The 11,283-nt window shown below is 41.6% G+C and overlaps 1 protein-coding gene across 3 annotated transcripts; it reads right to left on the bottom strand.

The window, feature by feature from the left end:
• Positions 1 to 1,319: 1,319 nt before the first annotated feature.
• LOC105536618 (mamu class II histocompatibility antigen, DR alpha chain) lies at positions 1,320 to 6,459 on the bottom strand. Of its 3 annotated transcripts, none has more exons than XM_011976022.1 (5): positions 6,269 to 6,459; positions 3,626 to 3,871; positions 2,854 to 3,135; positions 2,399 to 2,564; positions 1,320 to 1,726 (listed from the first exon to the last, which is right to left on the bottom strand). In XM_011976022.1, the coding sequence occupies exons 1-4, from the start codon at positions 6,348 to 6,350 to the stop codon at positions 2,410 to 2,412; spliced, it is 765 nt and encodes a 254-aa protein (XP_011831412.1). In that variant the 5' UTR covers positions 6,351 to 6,459; the 3' UTR covers positions 1,320 to 1,726; positions 2,399 to 2,409. The 3 variants fall into 3 exon arrangements, with proteins under 3 accessions (XP_011831412.1, XP_011831414.1, XP_011831413.1); XM_011976024.1 differs by having other exon boundaries at positions 3,626 to 3,868; positions 6,269 to 6,425; XM_011976023.1 differs by having other exon boundaries at positions 1,562 to 1,726; positions 2,395 to 2,564.
• Positions 6,460 to 11,283: the final 4,824 nt, after the last annotated feature.

The following is an 11,283-nucleotide window of genomic DNA, read 5'->3' as shown; positions in this document are numbered from 1 at the left end:
CTGCAACATCTGCCTCCTAGATTCAAGAGATTCTCCTGCCCCAGCCTCCTGAGTAGCTGGGATTACAAGTGCCTATGCCCAGCTAATTTTTGTATTTTTAGTACAGATGGGGTTTCACCACGTAGGCCAGGATGGTCTTGATCTCCTGACCTCGTGATCCACCTGCCCCAGCCTCCCAAAGTGCTGGGATTACAGGCGTGAGCCACTGGGCCCAGCCGACAAACTTCTTATTTATTAGTAAATCTTAGAAGGTCATGATGTTTTGGTTTATCTTTGTTTTGTTTAGTTTATCTTAGATTTTTATCACCAGGCTGTAGACACTTTGAGAAAAACAACAGAACGTATAATTTTTTGCAATATTTTATCACTAAGCATGTATCTAATTACTTTGCTTGCGTTTTCATTTTAATTCTGATATTAATTAATGTAGTAAAAATTAACACCAGTATTTTCATGAGTAATGTGAGGCTAAGTAAGATACCAGTGAAAACATAGCTAGTAAATGATACAGCCAAGATGAAACCCAGGCCTAGCTCATTTCAACAGCGTTTATTTGCAGTCTACCACACTGTCATAAATAGCTTATCTTTATGGTTTATGGCAGGTTCTGGAAACCATTTTAGAAATAAGTATCAAGTCATAGCTTTATAGACAAATGAGCAATAGTTCATTGTGTTTCAAATATTCTTTCCTCTCATCTTAATGTCATATTTTTCTCCCCAACCCCAAATTTCACTCAGCTTTTTCACTCAAAGACACATCTTCAAATATAAGACGGTTTCAAGAATCAGTCAGACTACTCTCCCAGTAATAAAATAGGCATCTGAAACTATGTCTAACAGAATGGGTAAGGCCAATCTTCAGTGTACAATCTCTTTGCTCATTAAGTCTGGAATGAACAACATTGATGTGTAAAATCTTGTAATGTTTGTGGATCCTCCTCTCTTCCTTCTCCCCACTCTAACCCTATCTGCTTCCATCCATCCCATGCATTCTGAGTCCATACCTTGGAGTTTCAGATTCACTCTACTGAAGGTACAGTTACGTCACTGCTCAGTAGAGCTCTCCCAACAAACCAATCCTACTTCAGGTTTTCCTGAAGGACTAGGCCACAACAAGGGGGCTGCCTGCAGATGCACAAAATGAGACCAAACCCAAATGAACTGATGGATATGTCTGATGAATTCCAGAATTTATAAGATAAATTCAACATTCAGATATTTTACCAGGAAAGGATCACATATATTTCCCAATATATTTCCCAGCACCGACTCCCCACTCCCCACTGCCACCCAAAGAACTGGCTTAAACACCAAAAATTCCACCCAAGATCATCAAAATCATTTATTGTGTTCAGAAAAAAAATCACAGTTTGAGGAAACGTTAAACAAAAAGTACACAAGAGATGCCTCCGTGGGATGTTCAGAAAGTTCCATAGCCGAGACAGTCTCCAGTATGTTTTATTCCAGAGGCGTTGCATGGTGATAATAAAATGTGGGAAATAGAGGAAAATAGATACAGGAAAAGGCAATAGACAGGGAAACCAGCTAGATGTTAGAGTACGGAGCAATCGAGGAGGCATAACCACACTTGGGGTGGCTATAGGGCTGGAAAATGCTGAAGATGACTGCCTTCACTGAGGTCAAGGACTGGAATATTGCCAGCTTTGTAAAGTCATTAAAGCAGAAGTTTCTTCAGTGATCTTCTCTCTAAGAAACACCGTCACCTATAGCAAGACACACATAGTTACTAAGGAGTTTAAGATGAGTTCTGAGCTCTTTACTTCAGATTCCTTCCTCTTCTCTCTTAATCCTTTGACTTTGCAAAAGTCTTTTAATGTTCATCTAAACTTTCCAACATGAATTAACTGTATACCCTACTCTCCATCTGAACATAATAAGCAACCACGCTTTACCATTTTTTAGAGTTTCTGATACTACATTTGAGACTAAAGGAGCAAAAGCAGGCATTGGCCTCTAAGAGATTCCCATTTCATACAATGGATCTACCCTAAAGCCAAAGGAGCCAGGATCTGGAAATGCTTCTGAACTGATGACCTGTCCCATGAAATACAAGCTAGGATGTGCCTAAATCTTGAGGCTTATTTTTCTAGATCCCTAGACTCAGTATTCTAATGTGAAACAATGGTTTTAGGTTCCGGAGATGATTTCTAAGACCGGAGCCATGACTGAAGTGCCCATCTATGGAAAGGGATGACAGATCCTGAAGCTTTGGGATACCAGATGATACCAGTGTCTGATTCGTTCTAGCAAAGAGAAATCAATAGCCACATCTGTTCCTACCTTGTCTCTTAAATGCATTACATTTCCTTTCCCCACCCTGTTTTCCTCCCTCAGATACCTCCATATATGTCTTCCTCTGGCCACACCTAACCCACCTGCATATGTCTCACAGAGGCCCCCTGCGCTCTGCAGCATTGCTTTTGCGCACACCCTTGATGATGAAGACGGTCCCAACGATGATGCCCACCAGACCCACAATCAGGCCCAGGGCACACACCACGTTCTCTGTAGTCTCTGGGAGAGGGCTTTGTGCATCAAACTCTGGGGGGAAATAAGGCAGAGTACATGGTAATGAGTGTGGGAAGAAGTAACACTCAGAATCAAATGTAAGGTACTTAATAAAGAGAAAAGTTATTCGTAGATTAAAGAAGAGGACGACAGAATGATGTGTTGAGAGAATTACAGATTAAAAAGAGGAGGAAGCTGGGTAGTAGGAGAAGACAGTTATATTAATTGTAGCAGGTATTATGAAACAGTTAGAACACCGAGTTTCACACAAGCGTCATAGGAGGAAACTTTGAAATAAAGGAGATTGAGTGATGGTCCATACCCCAGTGCTTGAGAAGAGGCGCATCCAAGCCCCAGTGCTCCACCTTGCAGTCATAAATGTCCTCAGTTGAGGGCAGGAAGGGGAGATAGTGGAACTTGCGGAAAAGGTGGTCTTCCCTGGGCAGGAAGACTGTCTCTGACACTCCTGTGGTGACAGGTTTTCCATTCTGAAGCCATGTAACTTTGACCACTGGTGGAGAGAACTTGTCGATGAAACAGATGAGGACGTTGGGCTCTCCCAGTTCCACAGGGCTGTTTGTGAGCACAGTTACCTCTGGAGGTACTGGGGGACACATGACAGACATGACAGAAATCAGCCATCACTGCTTAGGCTCACCCCTCTCCCTCCCATGCTGAATTGTGTTATAAACCTGTCTAAAAACCCTAAAGCTGAAAAAGTAGTTGAAATTGTGCCCTGAGAAATCTATGTCACATCCCCAGATAATCTCTGACTGCCCCTCCTCCCCAAGAAATTGAGCCAATATTGAGGTATAAGATATCCAAGGACTTCCCTTCTGGCTCCCCCAGCATCAACTCAGGGCAATGACTTCGTAGGAGACCATGGATGACAGAGACAAGACTTGAGCACATCAAGATAGGAACAAACCCATAAAGTTCTCAGACCTCTGGCTATGAGAATTTGGGGCTTGTTGATGGCAAAGGTAGGCCCCTTAGAGGGAAAATCAGTTACAATAATCTAACACAAAGAGCTGAAGCATCTACTTTCAAACTATGGATTCCCATGTCCAGGAGTGCAGCAGAGAGGGAGGTACCATTGGTGATTGGAGTATTGTTGGAGCGCTTTGTCATGATTTCCAGGTTGGCTTTGTCCACAGCTATGTTGGCCAATGCACCTTGAGCCTCAAAGCTGGCAAATCGTCCAAATTCTTCAAGCCGCCAGACTGTCTCCTTCTTTGCCATATCCACGTGGAAAATCTCATCACCATCAAAGTCAAACATAAACTCTCCTGATTGGTCAGGGTTCAGATAGAACTCAGCCTGGATGATCACGTGTTCTTCTGAAAGGCAAGAAAGGGAGAGAGTTGGGTGGGGAAAATCAGGAGAGGGAAATGAATAACCCACATACATATAGGCAGGAAGTGGTGGAGAGACATTGGGCCAAGAGGAATGAAAGAATGATGGCGAGTAGGGATGAGTGACAAGACAAGCTCTGGGTGAAGGACATGCTGTTGAACAAAGCTGGGAGGTGAGAAACGAGAAGGACTGGTTACAAAGAGGGTGGATTGAAGGAGATGAGGGCTAAAGAACCCAGAGTCTTGTGAAGCTGTTATCTGGCTTCATGTTACTAGCTGAGAAATTATTTTCTTTTTAGAAATCCACCAAAACCCCTAAAGAGAAATGTTCTCCACTCTCTTTATCCAGGCGTTAAATATACTTAGGCCAGAATTCCAGAGCATCTCTTTCTCAGAACATTGTACTCTAAGAAGAGAGAAACATTGTTTGAAAGGTTGGGTTTTAAACTCTGGGATCAAATAAAATCTTGAATTCTTATTCAGCAACTTACTTAGTTCTCCTGAGCAGATTATTCTACCTATTTACGTGTAATTTTCCTATTATGTAGCCCTGCTGTGGTTTTGATCCTGTCAGGGGTTTGTTTTTAAGATTAAATTAGATAAGGTAATTTCTTAATATATCAACAAGCCTGTAACAAGTACTGTTTACATTTTAGAGTCAGAAGCTTCTTTTTATTTAAGGGCCAAATCTATGGAAAATATAACTGGGGACTGAAGTACTCCAAAAATTAAGACTGAGACCTTGTAGTGTCGTAGAGCCCCTGCTTCCCTGCATCCAAACCCACATGGTGGTTACCTGTATGAGAAGGGTCACGTTTGGATTGACCTTGGCAATTCCACCTTTTATCTTGATGCTCTTTAAATTGGGACTGTTATTATGGAACATGTTCTATTATGATTGACACTGAGAATAACCAACACCAAGGGAATAATGAACATGAAAAAAGAAAGCTACACTTGGAAAGTATGCTGCCTCTGTGGAGTGTGTCGATCAGTGGGAGATTTTTTCTCTCCTTAGTCTTCAAAGATAAGGTGAGATATTTTGTTTTGGTTTGGTTTGGTTTGTTTGAGTCTTGCTCTGTCACCAGGTTGGAGTGCAGTGGCGTGATCTCAGCTCACTGCAACCTCCACCTCCCAGGTTCAAGTGATCCTCCTGCCTCAGCCTCCTGAGTGGCTGGGACTACAGGCATGCGCCACCACACTCAGCTAATTTTTTGTATTTTAGTAGAGACGGGGTTTCACCATGTTGGCCAGGATGGTCTCGATCTCTTAACCTCATGATCCGCCCACCTCGGCCTCGCTAAGTGCTGGGATTACAGGCATGATCCACCGTGCCTGGGCAAAGTGAGAGATTTTAATGTTTGACTGTGTATTGATAAACCTTGGAATTTATTTACCATTTGCATCTATGCAAACACACACAAATATACTAGCTGCCTCTTTACAAACCAAGGGAAGAGCCTCTATCTTTCCAGGTAAGAATCCCTATGTATGGCTCTTTTTGGGCAATAGAAAATCTACAATTGCCACTATGGGTATGGGAGCTGGGTTATTACTTTGCTTATTTCAAGTCTACCTGACACCTTCTGTGGGGGTCACTCTGGGTGAAGAATACTTTTCTACGGTACGTCTTTACAATAGCACAAATGTTGCTCTGGAGATGAAAAAGAGTAATATCAGATTCCCCACTTCCTTACTTATTTTTCTACTATCTTGGAAATATTACTAAGTTGACATGATATAAGATCTCCTGTACCATGGAGATGGGAAGGCAGGGAATGGCTATCACAGTCCCATGGGGCAACTCATATCAGCATGCCTTCCCTGCCCTTTTCCTGAAGTAAATTGTTGTTTTTTGATGGCTTTTCCTTCTAGTAACCTTCAACACAATATAAGTGCTCGATATATACTGACAGGATTTACACTCCAAAAAATAACTACTGTATCATGTATTCAGGTAAGAACAGGGCTAATAACTTTTCTTTTTTTTTTTCTTTCATTTAATTCTAGAAAAACTATGTGTGGTTTTTAGTTTTTAATTTTACTAATTTTCCAGAAAGAATAATTAAGGCCCAGAGATATAACTTGTTAATACTTGCCAGAAAATATTCTTCCTCCCCCACCCCAGTTTGGCTTGTAGCAGGACTGTGCTATTCATCAACACACAACTCGGTTTTGATCCTCTAAACCAAATTTGACTTAATTCAATTTGTGTTGAGGGAAGAACTCCACCAAACCACAATTTGTTATACTTTCTGTCTAGACTACATAATACCTGTCACACTTTTCTTTCACTCCACACATTATCTTCCAAATGTCCATAGGTCATTTCTCCAATGCTTCATAGTCTATTGTCCCAGGTTTTATTCCCTCAGCACCTACCTTTGATAGCCCATGATTCCTGAGCGCTCATCAGCACAGCTATGATGAAAAATCCTACCACGGGGACTCCACTTACGGCCATTTTCTTCTTGGGTGCTCTGTTGGGAGTCAGTAGAGCTCAGGGGTGAGGCAGAACAGACAAGAATTAAAGAAAAGAGAATGTGGGGTGTAATAGAGTCTGACTATTAAAATGCAAATCAATTACGCATTGGCCAATCAGAAAAATATTTTGAGATGACGCATCTGTTGCTAAGGGAAGGGTTCTTGCAAAGGGTCCAGGACGCAAGATACTCAGTTCATTGGATAAAGAAGTAAAGTTCTTCATCAAACAAGCAGGACAACAACAACAGATCAAGTATTTAAGAATGTTGGTCAATCACGGACAGACTCTTTAATCCCAGTCTGAGTTCTAGACAGGGATATACCTGAAGCACATTAGTGAGAATAGAATCAATGGAAACACCTAAAGTGAGAGCTAAATACAGATCATATGTCTGTGCCATGACAGCTGGAGAGTTGGCATAAGGGACAATAAATTACCCAAATAGAAGGTAAATTGTCAGGCCATGGAGAATGTCTGAATTTTGGCAGTACTGAGGACATAGCTTCACTAAAGAAGCTCTTTCATGTTTCTTGGAGTCATCAACTTCAAGATGACCAACTCAGGCCAAGAGCTTGGGTTGGCTGCCATTGTGCCTCATTTACAGAAAATCAGAGGATAAACTCTTAGATTCAACAGTCTCAACACTGGAGAAGGATGGGAGGCTATATCTTGAAACACAAGTAGTTAGTGGAAATAGTGGGCTGTAAAGGAGCTACCTTCTTCTCATCTCTGCCACCTTAAATATGACAAGAGATTGGAGTTGACTAATGGACACACCTCATTTGAGGATTCAGGTCAATGAATATGAGAGAGTATAGTGGGTAAAGCCTATTCTTTTTTTTTTTTTTTTTTTAGACAGAGTCTTGCTCTGTTGCCCAGGTTGGAATCAATGGCGTGATCTCAGCTCATTGCAATTTCCACCTCCTGGGTTCAAGCAATTCTCCTGCCTCAGCCTCCTGAGTAGCTGGGATTACCAACCACCACGCCCGGCTAATTTTTGTAGTTTCAGTAGAGACAGGGTTTCACCATGTTGGTCAGGCTGGTCTCAAACTCCTGACCTTGTGATTTGCCTGCCTTGGCCTCGCAAAGTACTGGGATTACAAGCATGAGCCACTGCACCTGGCTGGCAAAGCCTATTCTATTGGGAACATTAGAGATAATAACCCACAGAAGGACTTTAATATTCCTTCCCTCATGTCATAAGATTATGAAAGTGTTTCTCTTGTCATATGACTATTAAAGATCTGCTCTAAAGAATATATTTTGACGTTCAACATAGACAGTCCTGAAAATTAAGAGACTTTGACGCTCATGTTTCCGAAAATACAGTGTTATGAAAAGGAAAATGTTAAGTTCTTTCCATAGAAAGGACTGGAATACAAATACTTCCATGAAGAGTGACCTGGCAGTGAGGGAGCCTATTGGATGGTGAGTCCACTGTTCAACATCAGTCATGACACGTCTGCTTAGGGTGGATTTTCCACACTATTGTGCTGAGGTCTTATCCTGCCATGCAGCCGTTCTCACAAGTTATGAACACAAATATTCTATACTTTACTGATTATCTGATCACATCGAAGGGCTCTGAACACACTGTGACATTAACTCCTAGATCACTAGAAAGAGACCCACAGCATGGTCTCTCCTGCAATTTTTCAGGAATACCTTTCCTGAAAGGTAAACAGTCAGGAGAACGGGCCAGATGATAGCCTATGGTATCAGTCTGTGCTGAGAGTCTGATCCTATGATTTAAGCTTGTCATCTCCTCTTTTAGAGGCAAAATCATGTATAATTTTCTATATCTGCCCTGTGCTGGCTGCCATAATGCCTTATTCTTAAATGGTGCTTAAGAAAAACATGGTAAACTCAAAGACATTTCATCTATCATGACAGCACATTCAACCCAAGTTGTTGCTCAGCAACTTATGACACTGTTTAGTCCTAAAACACTGATTGGTTCTTCTTGTGAGATTACTAAATTTGGGAGACTTGAGAAATGACTTTCAGTTCCCTTTCTCTGTGATAGGAGAGAAGTTCTTATTTGGACGGTGCTCATGGTTCTCCGTTTTCTTTCAAACTCTAATTTCCTGTGTGTTTGAGGGAATTTCCAAAGGCACCTGAATGAGGACTTCTTGGTGATATTAAATGGGGAGGAGTCGCTGTAGCCATGAGAATTCAGTCAAGAAACAGGAATCCCTGTAAGCAGTCTAAGCAGAACTGAATATACTACAGGGAATTAGCCCTTAAAACTGTTAGGGGGTCTGGAAGAGCACAAGTCAGTGCAGACCCCTAACTTTAAAAGTTCAGGAACCCCTAGGAAGCCTCTGCTGATGTTGCAGATCCTCTGGCGCCCCTAGGAGTAAATGTCTTTAGGATACAAGGCTGCTATGAAACCTGTCCTTGAGATGGCTGTGGCCTAACTTCCGCCTCCCAAATCTCATAATACTGAGTTTCACTGGAGAAATGTATTCCACCTTCAGAAACCTGGGGCAGAGCAAACCTGGGAGAAGTAATATTCTTACTTCTATTGCCTAAGATATGGACAGGACTAGAGAAGCAAAAGGAAATTTTACAAAAATTACTAAATGCACATATGTGTGTCTGTGTTTGTGTGTATATCCACCACAGATCACTCTGGTTCTCCCCACAGTGCCAAGTCTAAATCCAAAGGACACATTCTTCTGGAGAAATAGGTTAGGGCTTTCACACTGGGCGCAGATCAAGTCTGGGACCTCAATATTTCATTTGTTTGTGTGGTTTGAGTTCTGAGAACCTCCAGCCTCTTCTTTTAGCTTCCCTTCCACCACCCCCTACCCCCTTTTCCTTCTGCACTAAGGGTCTTCATAGTGTTTTTCCCCTACTAAGGACTTCCTGCCAGAGGTGCTGAGGGAATATTGATCTAGGTATTTCCTTCTCAATTCACTACATAAGAAACTTTTCTTGTGTCACTTCGCATCCTGAGAGGTCGCAGAAGCTGGTCTGCTGGAATAGATCCCTATCAGAATAAAAACTGTCAACTGTTGATATCAAGAAGTGCACTAGGACATTAGCAAACGTGCTAGGGCAACGGGTTAATGGGCCTTCCTAGAATGTCCTGTGTTAACAGAGGGCTCCATGATGACTGCACTCATCTTTAACCTGGGAGGACGGCATTTTGAGTTTGATTCATTCTCTCTTCACCTTTACCTGAAACCTGATGATTTAAAGACCAGAGTTATCTTCATACAGACCTCCTAGGGTGTGAAATTACCCCGCTTTACTTGAGTAGTCTTTGTAAATTAGAAAATGCAAGTAGGGGTGTGTGTGTGTGTGTGCACGTGCACACGTTTAGAAATTTCGAATCCACATCTCAGAATATTTTCCTGCCGGCCAACTACAAGTTTCATTGCTATAATTTGAGCATCTATAGTCAGATTGTTCTATAATTCTCTGTGTTCTTGTCCGTTCTAAATGGCACAAGCTAAGCCTTATAATTGGGAGAGTCTGAAGGAAAAGATTAGCTTGACCAATCACCAAAGAAGCCTCAGGGTGGTTGTCTCTAATAGCTGCCCCCATATGGCCAGTCCGTGGCTTGATTCACTCACTCAGCACCTCCTGTTCCTTAGAAATTCTGGCAATTTGTTTTCAGAGTTCTTTCCATTTCTATCATCTTGGCCACTCCAAAGCCAGCACAGAGAATTAGGATATAGGACATTCTGATGCTCTCATCTTCTCATCTTCTGAAAAAAATGCATCCCCTCACCTGTGAATCCTTTCTTAGCTATTCTTCCAGGAATAGGGAATGATTTTACTCAACCATCCATGTAAAACACAGTCCAGAAACTTCATTTAAACATTATGTTCTCATCAAGGTCAGAATGATTTTATAGAATTCAGATGTGTTTGTATGCATGTGTGTGTGTGTGTGTGTGTGTGTGTGTGTGCGTGTGTGTGTGTTGGAGGAGGAGAACTGGGAAAGTATCAATTTCAATCAATCTAATTCATATAACTTTTTTAATTTACTGATTAATTCTTTAAATACTATGTGATCATACTCTTTATTTAAGGTACTTTCTTTTGTTTATTTTTTAAAACATCTGAAGCACACAAATGTAATTGCTAGGTTGGAAAAGCACTAAATGGAATCCTTAAATCAAACAAAAACTCATTGTGTCTGCTATTGCCCCTTTAGATAATTTCATTAGAGATGCTACTCCCCTGTGCTTGGGTAGGAATTATAGCATACTTCATGAATTATTTGCTCGATTCTAATTGACATTCTATTCTACCATTCCCTTAAATTGCACAAGTATGTCTTAGTTCAGCAATTAGATTGTTTGGTACTATATAATAATTGAAAGTCCCAACTTGATTTAAGATAAATCTTTTTCTATCTCTGTGTAAATTGTTGCAGTCAGGAATGAGTGTGGTTCTCCTTCCTTCTAACATTCTACTGGCACTTTGAGGCCATAGCCCATCTAGGGCAGGTTCAGGGAAGGGGAGGAAGAGAAAAAAACCAGAAATGTCTTACTGGAAATGAAATATTTGTGTTCTCTGAGCCTGGGTGACATTCCAAGTAAAGCTTTTCTCTTGTGCAAGGTTTGGTAGGCTCCTCAGATTCTCTCATGGCCCATGTCTGGTGTGTAGGGAACACTACAACATCCTTTGTGTCCACAAACTCCGGGAGCGTGACCATTCCCAATGCATCACTGTTTCAAGATCCAATACCGACTAGCCCGTATACCCTGCTCTTTAGGATTCTGATGGGAGCAGAAGCCAATTCCATCATCTTCAACCACCCAACTTCATATCAAGTAGAGGAAACTCTTGGTCCCCCTAGAAAACAGTTTCACTAAATTCCAGGCAAGTAAGTTGGTCCCTTTCCCACATACAATGGGAGCAGATGATAGAATTCACAGTAAAGAGCAGATCT

The sequence above is a fragment of the Mandrillus leucophaeus genome, unplaced genomic scaffold, assembly GCF_000951045.1.
Source record: "Mandrillus leucophaeus isolate KB7577 unplaced genomic scaffold, Mleu.le_1.0 Scaffold1610, whole genome shotgun sequence".
NCBI classification, from domain to species: Eukaryota; Metazoa; Chordata; class Mammalia; order Primates; family Cercopithecidae; genus Mandrillus; species Mandrillus leucophaeus.
This window is presented reverse-complemented; position numbering and strand designations above follow the sequence as displayed.